The sequence below is a fragment of the Schistocerca gregaria genome, chromosome X, assembly GCF_023897955.1.
Source record: "Schistocerca gregaria isolate iqSchGreg1 chromosome X, iqSchGreg1.2, whole genome shotgun sequence".
Taxonomy (NCBI): Eukaryota; Metazoa; Arthropoda; class Insecta; order Orthoptera; family Acrididae; genus Schistocerca; species Schistocerca gregaria.
The window spans coordinates 488998529-489023209 of NC_064931.1; the positions used below are offsets into that span (position 1 = coordinate 488998529).

Below are 24681 nucleotides of genomic sequence, written 5' to 3' on the forward strand. Positions count from 1 at the left end.
CGTCCTCCCTAATACGAGTCCAGTGTGATAGCCACTGCACCACCTCGCTCGGTGCCTCAGAAAAGTAATGAACCTCTTGCTCCTGGGCAACTTCTGCCCATCGGCGTGATTCCAGAGTTGTGGTGTACCATAATTCTCAGTAAGTTTAGGTCAAGGTACCTAAGGGTTTACACAAGCATCGCATGTCCATGAAGTGCTCCTCAACCACCGCGACATAGTCCGAGAGGGATGCCGTGGTGCATTGTCTTGTTGAAATATTAGGTTACTTGCAGGGTCCTGGAGACGAGCAAAGAGATGCACATGATCCGACATTAGGTTCCTGTATCGTTTGCCGGTGAAAGGCGATCGTAGGTATGTCAATGGGTCCAGTATATCCTGGGTGAACACCTTCCACACGAGAATACCACCAAGACTGGCTCGAACAGTGCCCTATTGATAAAGAGGATTCATCGTCTCATGTGGTTTTCGACAGTATGAACCGAGCCATCGTTTGCCGGTGAAAGGCGATCGTAGGTATGTCAATGGGTCCAGTATATCCTGGGTGAACACCTTCCACACGAGAATACCACCAAGACTGGCTCGAACAGTGCCCTATTGATAAAGAGGATTCATCGTCTCATGTGGTTTTCGACAGTATGAACCGAGCCATCGGCGTAAGCCAACGTCTGCCACGGCTGACCAGTGAAGGTGACCTTTACCTACGTGTCGAGTGTCCAATAGCGTAGTTCCTCGATGCAAAGTGATCTTTGTAACCCGTGACGTGCGCTGAGCAGACGTACATGAATAGAGCGTAGGTACCACACCGTATATCGAGGAGATGCTAGGGGAGAATATGATTGTTCACCAGTTGGCAAGTACCTGCTACACTGTACCCCGTCTATCAGCTGTTACATTCCGTTATAGCCGACGACTATGTCTGTTATCAACACGTTGCTGCTCACAGCAGTTGACTCTGGAGGTGGTGATTTGCCCCGCATCGAGGTATTCACGGTACACCCTTGTCATAGTGACATGTCGAAAGCCCAGTATCTGCACGGATCATGGTGATGGAAATTCCCATACCTCTGGCCGCAGCCAAATGCGATGATACTGCACTACGTGCCCATCTAGGGCTCGACTATCACACCGACAGCATGTACAAGACCTGACATACCATCCACCAGACACATAGGACTATTCAATTCGTCGTGGTGACAATAGTGATTTCTCTCCAATGTAGCAGCTGTCTCTAAACCAGTTGCTCGTGAGTGTACATGTACACTGGTTCCTTAAGCAAAGGGGCGTCATATTTTTCATTTATTCTGAAAACAAATTTATTTACTTTTTTAATTTTATACACATAATTTTCTTGTTATTCCTTTACATGTGCATGATTGGTCATTTGGTAGTGCGTGATTTTACTCATATTTAAGATTTAAATTTGTACGGATTTCTTGGATTCAGTTATTATAGTATTATAAGAGCTCGTAAATAGATTTTTAGATTTTGGACGAAAGGTGGATGCCGAGGAGGTGGAGGGTGGGGTGGGGTGGAGTGATAGGTGCAGGCGTCTCGGACGAATTAAAGCAGCCCGCTGAAAAAATTATTTAGAAGCGAACGAACTATAGAATGTGCTGTCATCACATACCCCTTCCTCTCTCCACAAACTCCTCCTCACCGTCCCGTATCGGAACTGGTTTCCATAAGTGACCACATTAGGCGATATTTTGCCATTTGGACTACCAGTGATAAACAAAAGCAGCCATCGCCTTTTTGGCGATTTTTGGTCGACAAATGCAATTTTCGAGCCACACAGAGTATGTTTATACACTGATTTTAATTTAATGTTCTTTACCATTCCGCTGCTTTGTGAAATACTGAATTATTGCAACCTCAAAGTTCTGCCCGCCTCCGTGAAACCACCCCAGTGCTAAGATAAAACCGATATATGTAGGTAATTAGGCTATTATTGTAGTGTGTCTATATTTTCAACTTACCGTAAAGCTAGTGGGCGCATCAAAATCTGTTTTCTTCTTACAGCACATAGCATAAAAACAATAAACAGCAGTACTTACATTAAATTCAGCTCCAAGTAAGAACCGATCAACAAAAGCCGCGCGGGATTAGCCGAGCGGTCTCAGGCGCTGCAGTCTTGGAGTGTGCGGCTGGTCCCGGAGGAGGTTCGAGTCCTCCCCCGGGCATGGGTGTGTGTGTGTGTGTGTGTGTCCTTCGGATAATTTAGGATAAGTAGTGTGTAAGCATAGGGACTGATGACCTTAGCAATTAAGTCCCATAAGATTTCACACACATTTGAACATTTTTTTGATCAACTGAGCTCAAGTAAGGCCAACAATACACAGTAGTTAATCTTGGCTAAAGTAGATAGTGCTTGGCTATAGCCGATAGTGCTGTCGATATATCGATATTTTAAGTCTATCAGTGACCTTGTTGACTACCGATAGTGCGTACCCGTTTTCCATCCTATGGTTGAAAACCAAATTATCTTTCACTTTCACTACGCGACAACTAAAACTAAACTCCGTCCGAACAGGCCTCGGGAGGCCCAACTGTATTGACCAACCGTCGTGTCATGCTCAGCCAATACGCGTCACTGGATGCGGATATGGGGGAGCATGTGGTCAGCACACCGCTCTCCCAGCCGTTGTCAGTTTTTGTGACCGGAACCGCTACTGTTGTATCAAGTAGCATCTTAGTTGGCCTCACAAGGGCTGAGTGCCCCCCGCTTGCCCGTTAGACCGGGACAGTCACTAATCCAAGACTTGCGTGATCTGACGGGAACCGGTGTTACCACTGCGGCAACGCCCTTGGGCTTCATTGCAACTAGGCCGTGTACACTTTCGTTTAAGTGATAAGTCTACGATGGCTAGTCATAGAGTTTTAATTAACACCCAAAGGACTGAAGTTACGAAATATTAGTTTTAAGTTTGCCTGCAGTCCTGGTACACATTGAATTCCCCGCATCACAATACCGTCCTACACTGCTACAGGAGTCTGAACAAAATGGCGCAGCCCACTGATAAAGTCGAGTGACATGTGATAATTCGTTTTCTACGTTTGAACCGGAACAATCCACACCGAGTAGGTGGAAGCGTATGGCAATAGTGCACCATTAAATGACGCAGTGGAGTGCTAGCATAGATGCTTCCACTGTGGGCAAACAAGTATGAATGGCGAGGAACGAAGTGGTAGCCCGCCTCTCTTTGAAGAACCGGGAATCGCGAGAGAAGGGGAGACCTAGGTGTTCGAAGATCGCCATATCACCATCGATGACAAACAGTGATGATTAGTCAAGGATCAGTTTTCAGCATCTCGCATGACATTTTGAAAGCGAAAAGATCGACGCCTAGTGCGTTTTGCGATTGCTCACACCGACTGAAAAAGCCGGAGAATCGAGGAAGAACCGCAAATGTTGCAACTACGACAGGCCGGTCCACATGACCTCTTTAGCCATCTAATCGCCACTGGCGTGTGCTGGGCGTATCAGTGTGACCTCGAGACAAAGTACAAAAGCGAAGAGTGGCAACAGATGGATTCATCACCGCCGAACAAGGCGAATGCTGAACCGTCGTAGGGCCAAGCGATGCTGGGTAACATTTTCGGGTTTGCCATGGTGTTGTACTAACGGATTATGCTCGCAAGGAGCAACCATCACAGGAAATACTACCGAAAACTGCCCGCATCTCGTGGTCGTGCGGTAGCGTTCTCGCTTGCCACTCCCGGGTTCCCGGGTTCGATTCCCGGCGGGGTCAGGGATTTTCTATGCCTCGTGATGGCTGGGTGTTGTGTGATGTCCTTAGGTTAGTTAGGTGTAAGTATTTCTAAGTTCTAGGGGACTGATGACCATAGATGTTAAGTCCCATAGTGCTCAGAGCCATTTGAACCATTTTTTGAACTACCGAAAACTACTGACGCGGTTAAGGGGGGACGTTCACGGAAAACATTCACTATTTAAAAGATGCACCAAATCCACAATTTCGAAGATACTATGATCAGATTTTCTACCATGCTTTACATGAAACTAACACACTTGCTGTTAAGTTGCTTGGGTTGTATATATTTAACTTTTTTATGGAATTCAAAAATTTTAGATTAAAAAACTAATATATGTACCTTTTCTCAGAAACTATTCAAGAAATTTTTACAAAATTTTCTCTGTTTAATCTCTTTGCATATCGTAAGCTTCCCTCATGAGAGTTTTTGAATATATTGAATAGGAGAATTTTAATATTTTTTAAAATTATAATTCAATAAGTATAATATAAAATTCATGCAAAATCTCAAGCACTTTGCCCCATGTCTCAGCTTAAGCTCAAAATTTCAAAATTTTTTTTGAGACAATATTCATTAGATTTATAGAACTAAGTGTGCAAAATTTCATAATTCTAGTCGTCATAGATTCTGAAAAAAAGGTATATAAACTTCAAAACACATAAGTTTCGGGAAATGCAATTTAAAGTTCAACCTAAAGTTTTTTCTTATGTCAATTCTTCAGAAGGCCCTAGACTTGTACTCAGGGTCCTCTTTCCCGTCGGCCGGCCGGAGTGGCCTAGCGGTTCTAGGCGCTATGGTCTGGAACCACGATGCTGCTACGGTCGCAGGTTCGAATCCTGCCTCGGGCATGGATATGTGTGATGTCCTTAGGTTAGTTAGGTTTAAGTAGTTCTAAGTTCTAGGGGACTGATGACCTCAGATGTTAAGTTCCATAGTGCTCAGAGCCATTTGAACAATTTTTGAACCTCTTTCCCGTCAAGGCTTCTATTCTGGTTTCTTGTTTTCTGCCTCCCTTCCTTGACCAAGTCTTCAACTGACATGTGAACTGCAGAAAGGCGCTGTAAATCTATTTTTCTCAAGATATCTTGAGTGAAATTTCCTATCTAAAATCCCATTCTCTCTAATACCTTCATCCTCCCAACGTTCCCATAATTAAATACAAGCACTGCAACATAAGTTGCAATTCTGACAACTGTATGAGACGAAAATGCGGCCTTACGGCACCATTTCCGTACGAGTGAATTTAGAGGCTCATTTGGATTCTGGGTTTTGCCATGAACAATCATTTCTAGAAGTTCAGGATCGGTCATGAACCTGTAAGTGGGCTTGACAAATTGGAAGTCTCACCTCGTGATGTAGGGGTTGTTATCCCTCTGAGCCCGTAGACAATGAAGGGTTGCTTCAAAGAGTGCGCATGGCTGTAAGGTCACGTCACACATTTAATTATTTTTCAGGTGCTTCGGATAGGCTTTCATCGTTGAAACTTTGGAAATTTATTTGTTCAAATGGCTCTGAGCACTATGGGACTCAACTGCTGTGGTCATCAGTCCCCTAGAACTTAGAACTATTTAAACCTAACTAACCCAAGGTCATCACGCATATCCATGCCCGAGGCAGGATTCGAACCTGCGACCGTAGCAGTCGCACGGTTCCGGACTGCGCGCCTAGAACCGCGAGACCACCGCGCCCGGCGGAAATTTATTGTTCATGAGTTCTTCTAGTAAATAAAAAATAAATTGAAAATCGTCGTTTTCGGTTAATTTCATGAACGTCCCGCTTTGAGCGAGGCTGTCAAGACGAAGCATCGCAAGAAGCTATCCAAGAGGGTATTTCTGCTCCGCCACAACGCCACAGCGAACTCTGTATTGGATACTGTTTCTTTGGACTATTGTATTTTGCTTCTTCCAAACATTATTCTGACATGACATCACGTGACTTCTTCCTCTTTCCTCGGATGAAGAAACTATGATGTAAAAATAGCAGTGAGAGAAGGGTTCAATGACTTTGAGAGTAAAATTTTGTCGACCGATCTCGGTAAAAACCCTAAGAGGATTTGGTCTTACATAAAACCAGTAGGCGGCTAGCGACCATACTGGCACACTAGAGAAACGCGCAGGACATTCCCACATTCCCGTTTTCAAGAAGGGTCATAGGACAATAAGACTAAATCGCTGATGTCAATCCGTTGTAGAATCATAGAAAATGTTTTATGCTCAATAATTACGACGTTTTTGGAGAACGAAAATCTTCTCTATTAAAATCAACATGGATTCCGCAAGAACACATCTAGCGAAACTCAGCGTGCTCTGTTCCTCCATGAGATCCATAGCGCCGAGGACAACGGCGCTCAGATACAGAGGATAGGTAAAATAATGTGTACAGCGGTGGTAATGGGATGTTTGTGTTTGACAGTCAACGACGCAGGTAAGGCACGTGTCGCGCTGCACTGTGCGTATTCAGTACGGGCTAGGCATCAGCGCAGGCTGTTTACGAGTAGTGCACACTTCGTATTTGCATTCAGAGGCCGAGGTCGACGTGCAACCTAACAGAGTTCCAAGGAGGACAGATTGTGGGGCGCCCGATTAGCTGCAGCATCAGCAACCAAGACAGCCAACTTATTAAATGTTTCGAGAAGAGCGCCCCCGGAGTGGCCGAGCGGTTCTAGGCGCTACAGTCTGGAACCGCGCGACCGCTACGGTCGCAGGTTCGAATCCTGCCTCGGGCATGGATGTGTGTGATGTCCTTAGGTTAGTTAGGTTTGAGTAGTTCTAAGTTCTAGGGGACTGATGACCTCAGAAGTTAAGTCCCATAGTGCTCAGAACCATTTGTTTCAAGAGAAACTGACTCAACAGTCATGACAGCCTACATAAAAAATGGGAAGACATCATCGTGTAAACTTGGCGCAAATCAAAACTAAATGACAGAGATCGTCGTACGCTAACACGAATTGTGTCAAAACAACACGAAACTACGGCGGGTAATGTTACTGCAGAGATCAATAGCCACCTTCGAGACCTCATATCTATCGAAACTGTAGGAAGAGAACTCCATAAAGCGAATATTCGAAACCATTAGTGATGACAACCAACGCAAAGAAGCGTAAAACATGGTGCCAGGAGCATAAAACCTGGATGGCTGATCAGTGGAGCACGTCCTATGGTCCGACGAGTCAACGTTTTCTTTATTCCAAACATCGGCCCGGTTTACGTCTGGAGAACGCCAAAAGAAGCCTACAATCCTGATTGATTCCAACGGTTAACCATAGATGTGGAAGTGTGATGGTGTGGCCGTGTTACAGTCAACGATTGTGTGAACATTTTAGATGATCAGGTACATCCATGATTTAAATGTAGTTCCCCAACAATGATGCCATATTTCAGGACGATAATGCTGCCATTCACACAGCCAGGACAGTAAAATTGTGGTATGAGGAGCATGTAACTGAACTGCAGCGTCTTCCCTGGTCAGCACAGTCACCGGACTTGAACATTATCGAACCCTTGTGGGCGGTATTGCAGCGCAGACTCCGGAGCAGATTTCCGCCTCCCTCGTCACTACAGGAGTTAGAAGAGGTTCTGATCGAAGAGTAGCATAACATTCCACTGGAGACTATACAATCATTATATGTCAGTATTCCAAGAAGAATCGCAGCTGCATTACGGTAAATGGGGGTCTAACCCCTAATTAATAAATCATTCCCAAGTAAGTACAAGTTTTCACATTATTTGCCTATCCCCTGTACATGGCGTGTTCATCGACTTCAATAAGGCATTCGATACTGTCCCACACTGTCGTTTAGTGAAGAAAATACGGGCTTACAGAGTATGGGACTATGTTTGCGACTGGATTCAAGACTTTCTTGCAGACAGAACTTAAAACGTCGCTCTTAATGAAACAAAATCTAGGGATGTAAAGGTAATTTTCGGAGTACACCAGGGAACTTGATAGGACGGTTCGGCTTGCAACGTTCATTAATGATATAGTAGAGAGAGTCGGACGCTCTTTAAGACTGTTCGTAGATGATGTGGTTGTCTACAAGAAAATAGCAACGCCAGAGGACAGTACCGAGTTGCAAAATGGCCTGAGAGGTTCGATAAATTGTGCAGACTCTGACAGTTGTTCCTGAACATAAGTAAATCTAACGTATTGCACACACATAACAAAAGAAATCCACTACTGTACAACTACACTATTGACGACAAATTGCTGGAAACAGTGTATACTATAAAATACCTAAGAGTAACTAGCCAGAGCGACCTTAAGTGGAACGATCACATAAAACAAATAGTAGGAAAAGCAGACCCTAGGGTGAGATTCATAGGAAGAATTTCAAGGAAGTGAATCTCATCCACGGAAGGGAGTGGTTTACAAGGCGCTTGCTCGACGGATTCTTCAGTACTGTTCATCAGTCTGGGACCCTTACCAGGTAGGACCGATGGAAGAGATAAAGAAGATCCATCGGCGAGCGGCCCGTTTCGTCAGTGGATCGTTTAGTCGGTGCGAGACCGTTGCAGAGATGCGCAAAACATCATGGCAGACGTTAAAAGAGAGGTGTTGTGCATGACAGAGAGATTTGCTATTGAAATTTCGATGAGCACTTTCCGGGAAGAGTCAGAGAACATATTAGTTCTTCCCACGCATATCTCACCGAACGGCCACGATGACAAAATTCGAGAAATTGCAGTTATACAGAGGCTTACCTTCCACGCGCCATTCGCGAGTGGAACAGGGACATGTGGATCACTTAGTGGTACCAGAAAAACCCTCCGTCGCACACCGTTAGGTGGCTTGCGGAGTATGATGCGGATGTAGATGCAGATATAGCGTGGCAGGCATTTCGAGAATGACAGCGAGGTTATTTTCGAGGAGGTAAGTTTCCTAAACAGCCAAAATGCAGGCTTGTTCAACCAAGGTCTCTGCCAAGTCATCCATAGTTGGGACAAATGTTTAGCATTGAATGTGAATGTGTGGAGAGGATTACACCATTGCCAAGTTTCCTAGAGGGAGCTTGATTTTTTCGAGGTGGTAATTAAAACTTTGTGACCACCCGTCGTATAAATACGTACATCTTTATTATGCTGTGAAACTTTTCGTCGCTACACTTTCGCACCAGTGTCGTAGTCCTAATTGCCGACCACAAGTTAGCTTTACATTCACCGAAATGCTCCCCTGAACGACTGTAGTATGACTTCTAGAATCTTATCAAGCAAGGCTGACCCCGCAACTTTAAATCTGGTAGTAATTCTGATGTTTTCGACTATCAGCTCGCCCCTGAAATGAGGGTTAGCAGTTGGCTGATTGACTGAAACATCTCGCCAACACTATCTAGCATCAGCGCTTCCCTAATCCATGGCAGGCTAAACATAAAGTAACCCGAACAAGTGCCCTGTGCCCTGAGTGAATACGTATTCGTTTCCAGGCCTTGATTGGCGGGCCCAGCCTCTTCCGACTCAAACAGGGCTGGCGGTGCCGTCTCATTTCCAGTATCGGCAGCTATCATGAGGAACAATCAAAAGATCATAGCAGATACGAATTAAAATTTGGCTATTGATTCCCTAAACATCAGTGAAAATCATAATAACTAATCTTTTCAACTGTTGAGAGATTTTGTACTAATGTACTCAAGAGTAGTCTCACATTTAAGTAGAAAAAAATATTTAGCATATCATAGTTTGGATTCCAGAAGGGTTACTCAACTTAGAATGCTATTTACACACCCATCCACCAAATATCACATGCCTCAAATATTAAAATATAGACAGTTGGTATTTTCTGTGAACTTTCCAAGGCGTTTGATTACACACATCATGTTACCCTCTTCTTGCTAGAAAAACTAAAGTTTTATGGAATTGATGGCTTTACACACAACTGGTTTGCATCATACTTAACAAACAGAATTAAAAAGTTGTGGTCAATAATTCAAAGTCGGACAGGTAGAAAATCGTAATGACTGGGGAGTATCGCATAGAGTTGAGCCCAGTACTGATCCTTATATAAGTGAATGACTTTCTACTCAACATTCAACACGCAGAATTAGTACTTCTGCTGACTTTACTAGTGTTATAATAAACTCCGTCAGAGAGAAGGCAACAGAAAGAGATTGTTAATGATGTTTTCCAAAGAATTCTTAAGTTGCTATCTGAAAATGGACTCTGCTCACATTTTCAGAAAACACACTGTATTCAGTTCTGTATAACAAATAGAATCATAACAACAACTGATGCAGCCATATGAAGAGTAGTCAGTAAATAGGGTAGAATGCTCCAAATTTTGGGGTGTACATGTTGATGAACACTTGAACTGAAAGAAGCTTTTTACCGAGTTTCTCAAACAATTAAGTTCAGCTACTTTCGCGCTTCGTATAATCTCTAGTCTTGGAAACAAATGAATCAACTTCCGGACATGTTTTGCATATTTCCACTCAGCAATGGCTTACGCAAAAATTTCTGGGGTAACTCATCACTTAGAAAGGAAGTTCGACTGCACAAAAACGAGCAGTAAGAATAATATATGTTTACTCGCGGTCGTCATGTAGGTACCTGTTCAAGAAGTTGAGAATTTTAACTGCACCATCACAATACATATATTCGCTAGCCATACTACTCTTCTCCTGGCTTTATTTTGAGGGAAGTGTGTTGAGTCGGTCTCTGTCTTCTACGTGTGTAGGACCATACTGCAACAGTAAGAGCCTACGGAATATCAGACCAGCTGGGTGGCTGGATTGAAGAGTTTTTAGCAAACAGAACACCGCGTGTTGTTCTCAATGGAGAGACGTCTACAGACGTTAAAGTAACCTCTGTCGTGCCACAGGGGATGTTATGGAACCATTGCTTTTCACAATACATATAAATGACCTAGTAGATAGTGTCGGAAGTTCCATGCGGCTTTTCGGTTCAATCCCGCGTCCGGCCATCCTGATTTAGGTTTTCCGTGATTTCCCTAGATCATTTCAGGCAAATGCCGGGATGGTTCCTTTCAAAGGGAACGGCCGATTTCCTTCCCCATCCTTCCCTAATCCGAGCTTGTGCTCCGTCTCTAATGACCTCGTTGTCGACGGGACGTTAAACACTAATCTCCTCCTCCTCCTCCATGCGGCTTTTCGCGGATGATGCTGTAGTATACAGAGAAGTTGCAGTATTAGAAAATTGCAGCGAAATGCAGGAAGATCTGCAGCGTATAGGCACTTGGTGCAGGGAGTGGCAACTGACCCTTAACATAGACAAATGTAATGTATTGCGAATACATAGAAAGAAGGATCCTTTATTGTATGATTATATGATAGCGGAACAAACACTGGTAGCAGTTACTTCTGTTAAATATCTGGGAGTATGCGTACGGAACGATTTGAAGTGGAATGATCATATAAAATTAATTGTTGGTAAGGCGGGTGCCAGGTTGAGATTCATTGGGAGAGTCCTTAGAAAATGTAGACCATCAACAAAGGAGGTGGCTTACAAAACACTCGTCTGACTTAGACCTGAGTATTGCTCATCAGTGTGGGAACTGTACCAGGTCGGGTTGACGGAGGAGATGGAGAAGATCCAAAGAAGAGCGGCGCGTTTCGTCACAGGGTTGTTTGGTAAGCGTGATAGCGTTACGGAGATGTATAGTAAACTCAAGTGGCAGACTCTGCAAGAGAGGCGCTCTGCATCGCAATGTAGCTTCTTGTCCAGGGTTTCGAGAGGGTGCGTTTCTGGATGAGGTATCAAATATATTGCTTCCCCCTACTTATACCTCCCGAGGAGATCACGAATGTAAAATTAGACAGATTCGAGAGCGCACGGAGGCTTTCCGGCAGTCGTTCTTCCCGCGAACCATACGCGACTGGAACAGGAAAGGGAGGTAATGACAGAGGCACGTAAAGTGCCCTCCACCACACACCGCTGGGTGGCTTGCAGAGTATAAATGTAGATGACAGTAATTCATTGCGTTAAATATTTCGGGTTCACAGACGCCATGTGGACAAAAGACAACTGCTGCTTCCTTAGCTGTTGTATATGCTGCTCAGTTTGCTTCAGAATAGCGTGTGTCAAGCAGATACTCGTATGGATGCCACGCCAGCAACTGGCTACCTACTTGGGTAAAGGAATGCCGTTAACGTCTCATTTCCTGGTCACACGTGCGTACTAGGCTTGTTCGCTATTGCACTGAGATCGGTTAGTTTCCCCTGCGGGGGGGGGGGGGGGGGGGGGGAGGGAGGGAGGAGGACGTTTTAGTTCGGCCTGAAGTTGATGGGCTTGACTTTTTCTAATCCTCCTAAAGGGTGGTGGTTGGAGAAAAAGTTGTTGAAGCCCTGTCAGCGAGCAGCACCTTACAGAAGCGCTGGAAGCAGCAGAAGGAAATGGCCAACTAGAATTCCTACATACTTCTGACTGGCTGGAATGCCTAAGCGGTAATAATATCGTGAAGCGTTTTGCGAGCTAGTGAAATCGAGGAGTCGCCCGTCGGCCCTCGTGGGGACTAGGTGGCAAGAATTGGCCAACCTGGGCCGAAGTTTGTCTTTTCAAGTGGTTATTGTTTTGGAAGTCTGGAGTCAGTGATCCTTCGTGATCAACGAGGTTATTTTTCCGGCAGGGAAGGCCTACAAAGCATTCCTGCGCGCGGGCGTCGTATTGTGCTTCGGCAATTTTCTGTTTTTCTCGGCGACTGTTGCGGATTAGTGAGCGCGGACTTGTTAGGTAGAAAAAGGTCTTCAGAGTAGAGCGTGGGGCCATTACTTAGCAGAAGGTGGTATTGGAGAAAAGTATCGGACTTGGCCATGGTTAACAGATACCAAATAATATAAAATATGAAAACACTTACTAATATTCTGAAAAATTATATTTTTTTGGCCACGAACCGGGTTTAAGCTTCTAACGCCATCTTCAGGTGACAACGGAATGTCGTAAACACAGATAAAAATGATGTGCGACTTACACAGACATTATCTGAACAGTGGATTAAAAAATGACGTATAGTGGTTTTAAAAAAATTGTTTTCTACTCTTTTTAGTTAATGTAATTGTTACTATGTGGCAAAATAATGTAATGTTTTCCTATGTAAACACTGTACGCCATTTTCGTATCTTCTGTACAAATAATATCTGTATAAGTCGCAAATAATTTTTATCAGTGTTTGCGGCACAGTTGTCACCCGAGGATGGCCTAAGAAGCCGAAAGCCGTTTCGTGACAAAGTAAATGTAATTTTGTAGACATTAGGAAAGGTCTTCTTATTTAATATGTATTATCCTGTTCTGCCAAGCACCGTCGGAAAATGGGTTGCTTGGGACTACTAGCGATGTACTACGGAACTGTGGCAGGGGGATTTCGGTGTTTAAGAGAGCTTCATAAATGTATCCGTAACCAAAAAAAAAAAAATTAGGAAACTTTATTTTTTTTTTTAGTAATAAAACTTTACATCTATCTCTCATAGGTTTCTACTACCTCAGATCACGTAAGAAGAGTATCACGTGGTATGGGCTACTACTTAGAATGTAACCTGCCTCCGTAACAGAGGTCCCTAACTAACGCCTGCACAGTAGTACTCGATTCGGATGCAGCCAGTTCGAATCCTGGTAGCGGAAGTAATTTTCGGCAATAGTGTTTGACCTTCAAGGGGATGGAGATGGTGTGGTGTCATCATCAACTTTCCGATCACCGGGTTTAGCACCGGTGTTCTGGATTAAATTCCAAAGTGCTGTGCAGTGTCCCATGAAGTGAGAGCGTGTGACACTGTCCATGAACGATGATCCGTCCGCCGGATGGTGCCATGAATCGCGGCGGTGCTCTTGGTACTACCCGATAGAAGCAGACTATATGTGCTGGCACTCTTCCTTCTATTATCATACAACCGAACAAGACACCAGACGATCCACACACCTATTGCTGTCACCTATACTGAATTGATGTAGTTGACACACCAGTCTCACATACCGGGTGAAAAGGGCCACTGTGTGGAGGAAGGAAATCCTTACCCATTAGGCGGCTGAACAACCCCTCAGGGTCTCCCAGCTAACGATGCCACACGACTCTTTCTTTTCTTTCCATATTCACATTTTAGTAGTTTTTCACAATGTCTGATAACACGATGAAAACATCGCAAACTGAAGACACAATGTTACTCGAGGCTTAAAGAACTCAGAATCATCTGGGATTATCACTTGCAGCGAGAACATCGACAAAGAGCGAAATAGTTTTTTAACTTCGTGACAAATGACCTCGGGTACACTTGCTACGAGTCAATAATCACTACATACTCTCGCAGCGGTTAGCACACTGGACTCGCGTTCCCGATTTAGGTTTTCCGTGATTTCCCTAAATCGATCCAGGCAAATGCCGGGGTGGTTCTTTTGAAAGGGCGCGGCCCGCTTCCTTCCCTAACCCCATGAGACCGATGACAACGCAGTTTGGTCTCTTCCCCCAAACAACCCAACCCAACCCACTACATACTCTAGCGTTCTTGAAACTGGTACTGAAATGACGTGTACGGCTATGTAGCGCGGTGGGACGTGAGTTCGTTTTTCGGAGACCACAAATTCTTTTTGGACGAGGGGGACATCATTGCCCCCCACCCCGCCACTATCGCTGGGGATGCACTTGCATACAAAGGAGGGCAGCGCAGGAGGTCACTGCAGTGAAGAAACTTGGCATTTACAGGAACATTTAACAGTCGTGTATGGAAACGTTTGAACGAAGGTGCCGATTATTGCGAAAAGTTTAATTATAAAATGTCATAGTCAGTTTTTCGCATAGTTAGCTTGGATCGTTCTTCAGCCTTCTACAAATCTCTGCACACACTGTTCCCATGTTCTATACTGGAGTGCCACCAGCGCACTGTTATTATAAAAGTAATTTCTAGTACGCGCTGTTCATTTGCTGAGTATATATTTAAAAGCGGAGCTACAGTTTTTTTTCTGTTTGTTCGAGAAAACCGATTTGTTTAACGCGGTATAATCGGTTTCATGGTGAAACGAAGTGAGATTAATCCCGTCTAAAAGTGTTGTCCAACTGTACTAACTTTCAATAATACTCCCATGGATGAACTGAACGAAATGTCAGAGAATTCGTTTCCATTTCTCCAGCAGTTAAGTTGGCAGAACAGGTTTTCTTACAAACTTATCCTGTGTCTATTTATTTATGTGACTGTCTTCGTCAATTCGTTCGCTAAACCGGTGATCTGTTTATAGTCTAAGTAGGTGCACAGTGGCTTGAAGAACCTCTAATTTGGATAAGGTTCTTTTTTCCAACTATGATGTAGGCTGAAACTTCCTGAGAGATTGAAACAGTGTGGCAGAACCTTTGCATTTAGCGGACTCTTGCTCTATCGGCTGAGCTATACAAGCACGACAACACTTACTGGCGAAAGTAAAAGGTCACAGGTTCAAATCCCGATCCGGAACGCAGTTTTTATTTGCCAGGAAGTTTGAAATCAGCGTGCATTGCGATTCAGAATAAAAATTAATTCTGTTTGCGGTAGGCTTTGTGAAAAAGGGAAAGATTCCAGCTTCTCTTCGCAAGTCAGCAAGTGGCTCAATGTGTCGGTCGAGTAGCAGGTTAGCAGAATTCAGAAACAACCATTTCTTGATCAAGTGATGGCATTTCTCTATACTAGCCATTAAGCAAAGTGCAGAAGAAAACCTTCCCTAGCGTATAGGCAGAAACAGCAAAAACATGGATCTGTACGACAAGTTAATCGATTATTATTTAATCAGAACTTCTGTGACACTCCCACTGAGTAACGGTTTGTCTCTGACGAATTCCTGGCTTTACGAGGCGACATTCAATGCAAATTGGGTTTGCATTCTTTCCGCTGCCGTAATCTACTTTTGCCCTTTCCTGTCCATCCTCAATCACATAACCTGCATTACGCATACAGCCAAAACTTAAAACCGTGGCATAATTTTCATTTATGGTACAATAGCATCACTAGATACAATTTGGCAGCAAATACTATGGCGTGCTGAAAGGTAATGCCTTCGAATTTTTTTTTTTTTAAATGGCTCTGAGCACTATGGGACTCAACTGCTGTGGTCATCAGTCCCCTAGAACTTAGAACTACTTAAACCTAACTAACCTAAGGACATCACACACATCCATGCCCGAAGCAGGATTCGAACCTGAGACCGTAGCAGTCGCACGGTTCCGGACTGCACGCCTAGAACCGCGAGACCACCGCGGCCGGCGATTTTTTTATGCGAAAACCCCTAAAGCTTATTAAACAAAACAAACGTTTTTAACGTTTTACATCTTGATTCTTCATGTCAACATATTTGCAGCTCTCTGCTGCTAGATGACTCCGAATTGTAGCGCGGGGACATGGGGGTGTGAAACGTAACTATGACGTTGCGTGAGAAGCAGCGTGCTGTAATCGAGTTTCGAATTCGGAGACTTCTCCCACTCATGAAGTACCTTCAGCTTTAGAACGACGATGTTGGAGCACACACGAGTGTTGCGATATCTGCAACAATCCGACGCCTTTGGTTCACTGTCTTCGATCATTCTCCATGGAGTCTCGAGTTGGCCCCATCCAATTTCATGTCTCCAAAACTTAAAGAAGAACTTCGAGAACTTCATTTTAATAGTGATGAAGCGGTGCAACCAGAAGTGAGGCTATGCCTCCGTCAACAAAGTCAAACATTCTACAGTGACGGTATCAAAAAACTGGTCCGTCGTTGAAAGAAATGTGTTCGTCGCTAGGGTGACCCTGTTGAGAAATAAATACATAGATATGAAAAATGAAGGTGTAGAATGTTAATAACGTTTGTTTCGTTTAAAAAGCTTCAACAGTTTTTTACGTATAAAAATCGGAGGCGTTACTCTTCAGCACGGCCTCGTAGTTCGTGCGTGCGATTTCGCGCATAAATCTTTACCGCGAAGATACAATACGGTCTCTGCTGCATTTAGTGAATTCATTATAGTCGTTCTCACAATATAAGTCGCTTTGTTATTTCAGATCATAACAAAAACATAAAATAGTATACGTTAAATAGTATACACTATAAATCAAATTCGCGTCAATACCTCGGTCGATACAACAAATAATTAGATTAACAGTTCTTATGTTTCACATAGATGGGTGGAATGAGTGGTGGTTGCGACCTCACATAAACCTAATCTAAACTGATATAAATTGACGGTCGAATGCACACAGCAGTAAGTCCTTCTAAACGCGAAGACTGGTTTAACCATGACCGCGCTTTACTGGAGCTGGCATTCCCCATCGGTGAATCGGAGCGACCAGTAAGCTACTGGAGTACCTCTGACGTATAAAGAGCTATAGAGTGCCGCTAAAAAGTATATATTTCCACTAAAATAAATAAATTTGCGCTATGCCTGGCATATTCGTCGCAAGAGAATTTAGAAACTGTGTTAATATTTTTAAAAAATTACGTACCGATTATTTTCCCGTCACGATTGCATATTTTTTACAGTATAACTAGATCACACTCGATCATCATCAGATCTATGTAAATAAGTAAACAACCCTTCGTATCTGTATTGAAACTACACATCAGACAGTAGTTTTATGTCTATTTCCGATGCAGACACGATGGGTTACTTAGGAACGTACATACATCTGAAGATGATCCAGTGTGACCGAAACTAGTGATAATGTAAAGAATTTCCAACAGAGACGTGAAAAAAAGTACACATTAAAAAACAAATTTGCGTCCATACCTCGGTCGATACAAGAGATAATTACATTAAACATGCAACAAAATTATGTGCCCCTTTGTGTACTGTCTCTCAGATGCAGAGAACCTCTTTTCATACACTCCTGGAAATGGAAAAAAGAACACATTGACACCGGTGTGTCAGACCCAATATACTTGCTCCGGACACTGCGAGAGGGCTATACAAGCAATGATCACACGCACGGCACAGCGGACACACCAGGAACCGCGGTGTTGGCCGTCGAATGGCGCTAGCTGCGCAGCATTTGTGCACCGCCGCCGTCAGTGTCAGCCAGTTTGCCGTGGCATACGGAGCTCCATCGCAGTCTTTAACACTGGTAGCATGCCGCGACAGAGTGGACGTGAACCGTATGTGCAGTTGACGGACTTTGAGCGAGGACGTATAGTGGGCATGCGGGAGGCAGGGTGGACGTACCGCCGAATTGCTCAACACGTGGGGCGTGAGGTCTCCACAGTACATCGATGTTGTCGCCAGTGGTCGGCGGAAGGTGCACGTGCCCGTCGACCTGGGACCGGACCGCAGCGACACACGGATGCACGCCAAGACCGTAGGATCCTACGAAGTGACGTAGGGGACCGCACCGCCACTTCCCAGCAAATTAGGGACACTGTTGCTCCTGGGGTATCGGCGAGGACCATTCGCAACCGTCTCCATGAAGCTGGGCTACGGTCCCGCACACCGTTAGGCCGTCTTCCGCTCACGCCCCAACATCGTGCAGCCCGCCTCCAGTGGTGTCGCGACAGGCGTGAATGGAGGGACGAATAGAGACGTGTCGTCTTCAGCGATGAGAGTCGCTTCTGCCTTGGTGCCAATGATGGTCGTATGCGTGTTTGGCGCCGTGCAGGTGAGCGCCACAATCAGGACTGCATACGACCGAGGCACACAGGGCCAACACCTGGCATCATGGTGTGAGGAGCGATCTCCTACACTGGCCGTACACCTCTGGTGATCGTCGAGGGGACACTGAATAGTGCGCGGTACATCCAAACCGTCATCGAACCCATTGTTCTACCATTCCTAGACCGGCAAGGGAACTTGCTGTTCCAACAGGACAATGCACGTCCGCATGTATCCCGTGCCACCCAACGTATTCTAGAAGGTGTAAGTCAACTACCCTGGCCAGCAAGATCTCCGGATCTGCCCCCCATTGAGCATGTTTGGGACTGGATGAAGCGTCGTCTCACGCGGTCTGCACGTCCAGCAAGAACGCTGGTCCAACTGAGGCACCAGGTGGAAGTGGCATGGCAAGCCGTTCCACAGGACTACATCCAGCATCTCTACGATCGTCTCCATGGGAGAATAGCAGCCTGCATTGCTGCGAAAGGTAGATATACACTGTACTAGTGCCGACATTGTGCATGCTCTGTTGCCTGTGTCTATGTGCCTGTGGTTTTGTCAGTGTGATCATGTGATGTATTTGACCCCAGGAATGTGTCAATAAAGTTTCCTCTTCCTGGGACAATGAATTCACGGTGTTCTTATTTCAATTTCCAGGAGTGTATTCTGAACGGCTTACGAAATTAAAGGCGTACAATTTTTAGGTAACTCGTCGTGTATATATAGATGTAGATAAGATTTGTAGCAAGTAAAAAATAAGCCAGATTGAAAAATTATAAATATTTATTAATTTAGTTTCTTATATATGTCCTTGTTTTTCTTTTTTGGGCAAATCAAGCGCCCATTTCTGAGGCAAACAGAAGTACTCGTCGTAGACTAAACGTCGAATATTGTTATTTAAATCTACAACAAGTTCATAATCACGAAGTTGCGCTTTCAAAGAACCGTTCTGGCATGACCATCTACGACACATACTAAAGAAAGTTATTTTTTATTTGATAATTACAGATAGAATATTTGTGGAGCAATTTATTGACTGTAATTCGTAAGGTATTCTATTGCAAAGTGCGCTCCAAACAGCACAACCTTCAAATAAATGCCGGCCGATGTGGCCGAGCGGTTCTAGGCGCTTCAGTCTGGAACCGCGTGACCGCTACGGTCGCAGGTTCGAATCCTGTGTGATGTCCTTAGGTTGGTTAGGTTTAAGTAGTTCTAAGTTCTAGGGGACTGATGACTTCATATGTTAAGTCCCATAGCGCTCAGAGCCATTTTTTTTTTTTCAAATAAATATTACCATTTTGTATGCCTCAGGGCCTGCAGCGTAAGGGATATCGACATTTTATATATATTATTACACGAAGATGCCACTATTTTTTGAAATTTTATGTAAGAGTTGTACAGTTAGGCGATAAGCTTACTTCGGCTGCATTGTCATTTTCAAGCGATTTCCATATCTCATTGTTGACGTTGTAGCTGTCAAATATTTCTGTGTATTGTATTTGTAGCGAAGATTGAGCTGCTTTTGTCTATATTTATTTTTTCTCAACTTGACGTAAGTAATGTTATCAAGTTCATAGAATAGGAAAATTTTAACAAAACTACTCAAAGACAATATATACTCTAGAGAAAAATGTACATCAACTAAAGCAACTTCATCTGCAGCACAAATACAATCGGCAGAAAATTTGACATCTAAGTGTCAACGATGAGATATGGAAAATGCATGGAAATGGCATGCAACGGGAATAAGCTTATCGCCTAACACTACAACTCTTGAATAAAGCTTCAAAAAATAGCAGTGTCCTGGTACAATAATGTATATAAAAAATCTGTACAAAACATTACCATGTTCAACTTAAATAATAAACCCATGTTAAGAAATTCTTCCTTCTGGCAGTCTGATGCCAAGCACATAAAGTATAATGTTCTTAATCAGAGTATAGAAACTCGTAATTCGCGTATCGGATGCAAACACTCTTACGTCGACACTGGTAATATTTATTTTAAAACTGTGCGTTCTGGATGGTTGTTTTAAAATAATATACCTCGGATTACTATTATTACATGAGTTCGTGTCTCAGTAGATACATCCCAGAACTCCACCTTAAGTTTCGAGGTTTCTCCCCGCGGGCAGTGCTAGGAACTATCTGCGTCGCCCTAGTACTAGTTTTTCACCGCTTCTCCCCCCTCCAACTAAACATAATTTTCCGTAGCCTCCACATATAATGTGCCACAGGTGACTGTGAGTTTAATAATAATAACAATATAGCACTTAAAGAGTTTAAATATAATGGTAATATTTTTTTACATCACGGTTAGAACAGATCTTCTGTTTTTGGGATCTCCAGTTAGATCCACATCTGCCACATAGTGCCCTTTGAGTGTGGAAATACGAAGATGCGCCGGTAGAAATCGATGTGACTCACCAGCCCACTGGCCGAACTTGCGGACGAGGTCCACGGAGTCGGGGCGCAGCCACAGCCAGAGGGCGGGCAGAGCTGTGCAGGCTAGCGCGGCCACCACCCAGGCCAGCAGCACGCAGCCCAGGCCAGCCAGCAGCCACAGCAGCGTCTCCATGGCGACTGAGGCGCGCGCCCGCCGCGGCCGCTTTCCTGGTCAGCCGTCTAAAAGTGGGGGGGGGGGGGGGGGGGGAGGGGGGGGTCGGGGGGGCATCGGCTCTCACATCACGTTGCTGCACGTTAGATACCTAGACTACCTGAAAAGTTATCGGCCTCTGCGTAGAGATCTGCACCTACATCCACGTACATACTCCGCAGCCACCGTACGGTGCGTGGCGGAGGGCACCCTGTACCACTCCGAGTCATTTCCTTTCCTATTCCACTCGCAAACAGAGCAATGGAAAAACGACTGTCTATATGCCTCCGCATGAGCCCTAATTTCTCGTTTATTATCTTACGCGAAATATACACTAAAGCGCCAAAGAAACTGGTATAGGCATGCGTATTCAAATATACCGGGTGATCAAAGAGTCAGTACAAATTTGAAAACTGAATAAATCAAGGAATAATGTAGATAGAGAGGTACAAATTGACACACATACTTGGAATGACATGGGGTTTTATTAGAACCAAAAAAATACAAAAGTTCGAGGAAGGACGGGGAAGGAAGTCGGCCGTGCCCTTTCAAAGGAACCATCCCGGAATTTGCCTGGAGCGCTTTAGAGAAATCACGGACGCGGGAATGAACCGGCGTCCTTCCGAATGCGAGTCCAGTGTGCTAACCACTGCGCCACCTCGCTCGGTCGGCAACATAGACATTTGACTATTGATGACTGGAAACATGTTGCTTGGTCGGACGAGTCTCGTTTCAAATTATATCTAGCGGATGGACGTGTACGGGTATGGAGACAACCCCAGGAATTTACGACCCTGCATGTCAGGAAGGGACTGTTGAAACTGGTAGAGACTCTGCAATGGTACAGGGCGTGTGCAGCTGGAGTCATATGAGACCCATAATACGTATATATATGACTCTGACAGGTGACACGTACGTAAGAGTGCTGTCTGATCACCTCTATCCATTCGTGTGCATTGTGGATTCCGACGGAGTTGGGCAATTGGAGCAGGACAAAGCGACGCCCCACACGTCCAGAATTGCTACAGAGTAACTTCAGGAACACTCTTCTGAGTTTAAACTCTTCCACGTCCCACCAAACTCCCCGGACCTGAACATTATTCAGCATATCTGGGATGTCTTGTGACGTGCTGTTCAGAAGGGATCTCCAACCCCTCGTACTCTTACGGATTTATGGGCAGCCCTGCAGGATTCATGGTGTCAGTTCCCTCCAGCACTACTTCAGACATTATCAGAGTCCATGCTACGTCGTGATGCGGCACTTCTGGGTGCTCTCGGGGGCCCTACACGATATTAGCCAGGTGTAACAGTTTCTCTGGCTCTTCAGTGTATACTGGCAGCAACGGTGCCGTTCTGCAGTCAGCTCAAATACCGGATCTCAACTATTTCTAAACAATGTTGCTTGAAAACAACTTCGCCTTACCTCCAGCGATTTCCATTTGAGTTCCTGAAGCATCTCCATCACACGTGCGTGTTGTTCGAGCCTACTGGTAACAAATCTAATAGCCCGCCTCTGAATTGCTTCGATGTCATCCTTTAATCCTACCAGGAGCGGATCCCAAACACCGCAACAGTACTGAAGAATAGGTCTCACTAGAGGCCTATATGCGGTCTAGTTTAGTGCTGAACCACAGCACTACAAAATCCTCCCAATAAATGGAAGTCGACCATTCGCCTTCCCTACCGCAGTCCTCACATGCTCGTTCCAGTTCATGTCGATTTGCAAACACTACGTCGAGATATTTGAACGACGTAACTGTCAGACACGACACTATTAATGCTGTATCTGAATATTACGGTTTTTTTTTTCGTCCTCATCCGCATTAACCTACATTTTTCTACATCTAGAGCCACGTTGAGTGGCCATGCGGTTTGTGGCGCCATGTCACTTATTGCGCAGCTCCCCTCCTCTTCCCCCCCCCCCCCTCCCCCGGAGGTTCGAGTCCTACCTCAGGCATGGGTGCGTGTGATGTTCTTAGCATAAGTTAGTGTAAGCTAGTTTAAGTAGTGTGTAAGTCTAGAGACCGATGACCTCAGCAGTTTGGTCCCTTAGGAATTCACACACTATTTTTTCCTACATCCATTCATCACATTAACTAGAAATTTTGTCTAAGGGTTATGAGAACCAACCAAGCGCACGTGAAACTAGAGTAGTAAGTTACAAAGACAGAAGAAAATTGGTAACTTCCAGATGAGGGTTCAGAGCTAAAGGAGCAAATTTCTACAGGAGTAAATTATTCATTGCTCCTAAAATAAATTTATTTACTCCATAATTGGCGGAGAGCACATTCAGAGAGTGCGTTACTACTTAAGTAACTTAAGGAGTAAATAAGGCCAAAATTTACCCATAAGCAGTAGTAGGAGTAAAGTTTGAGAGTAAGGCGTGCTCTTCGGTTTCAGAGTGTTAAATATCGAATTCTATGCACTAACTGGACTGCAAAGAATATATGGAGAAAGAGGTAGACATCCCACAAATGAGGGTTTTAATGGAGAGAAGAGACCCGTTTGCGTTGTCTAGCGGCACGTTTACAAAGAGAGGTTTGGATTTCGTAAGGAAGCTTTTGAGTCGCTGCTTAGTATGCTTTTTTGCCTCCTCCTACAGCCACTCAATTTTGACGCCTTCCCGTACACCACAGCGTCATCAACAAACAACCGCACATTTCTGCCCATTGTGTGCAACAGATCATTCATGTAACAAAAAATAATAGCAGTCCTATCACACTTCCCTGGGTCACTCCTCGCGATAAACTTGTCTCTGATTAACACTGGCCGTCGAGGTCAACACACTGCATTCTATTACTTAAGAAATCTTCGAGCCACTCACATATCTGGGAACCTATTCCATATGCTCGTACCTTCGCCAACAGTCTGCAATAGGGCACCGCGTCAAATGCTTTACAGAAATTTAGAAATATAGAATCTGCATGTTGCCCTTCATCCATGGTCGACAGTAGATCATGTGAGAAAAAGGGCAAGCTGAGTTTTGCACGAGCGATGCCATCTAACGGTGCTGATTCATGGACATAAGCCTCTCGGTCTCAAGAAAGTTTATTACATTCGAACTGAGAATATGTTCAAAGATTCTGAAGCAAACCGATGTCAGAGATATTGGTGCGTAATTTTCCCGGTCCGTTCTTTTGCCTTTCTTATACACAGGAGTCGCCTGTGCATTTATCCAGTCACCTGGGTCTTTGCACTGGGCGCGAGTTTTGCAATAAATGCAAGCTGGGTAAGGGGCCAGTGCCGTAGAGTACTCTCTGTAAAACCGAACTGGGGTGCCATCCGGACCTGGCGACTAATTTGTTTTCAACTCTTTCAGTTTGTTTATTACCATGTCGTCCACACGGGGGTCTGTTCGCTGGTCAGACGACGGTATATTAGTACGACTGTCCTGCGTGAACGATTCCTCAAACGCGAAATTTAAAACTTGGACGTTGTTAACAATGTAATTTGTACTGTAAACATCTGCAGCCACTCTTTCTCAGTTGCACTCAGTTTCATTTATCATGTAGATAAGAACAAATTTTATCCAGTTGGGGATCTAAAAGAGGGAGTGGGGAGCGGCATCGTGGGAGTCATGAACCCTCTGCATCCACATTCATACTCTGCAAACCACTGTACAGTGCATGGCAGAGGATAAGTCCCATTGTGCCTCTTATTAGGGCCTTTTCCCGCTCCATTCACGTATGGGGCGCTAGGAGAATAATTGCTTAAGTATCTTAGCGCGCTGTAATCAGTTTAATCTTGTCTTCGTGATCCCTATGAGAGCAGTACATCGAGGGTTGTAATATATTCATCACCTAA

General features: G+C 44.5%; 1 protein-coding gene across 1 annotated transcript in view; it reads right to left on the reverse strand.

Moving 5' to 3' along the window:
- Positions 1-20863, reverse strand: part of LOC126298821 (inactive hydroxysteroid dehydrogenase-like protein 1) — a 149773-nt gene extending 128910 nt beyond the window's left edge. The window contains exon 1 of the mRNA XM_049990288.1: positions 20709-20863. Coding sequence (XP_049846245.1) covers positions 20709-20859 — 151 coding nt within the window. The 5' untranslated portion in view covers positions 20860-20863. The remainder of the gene's footprint in view (positions 1-20708) is intronic.
- Between the last annotated feature and the right edge of the window lie 3818 nt (positions 20864-24681).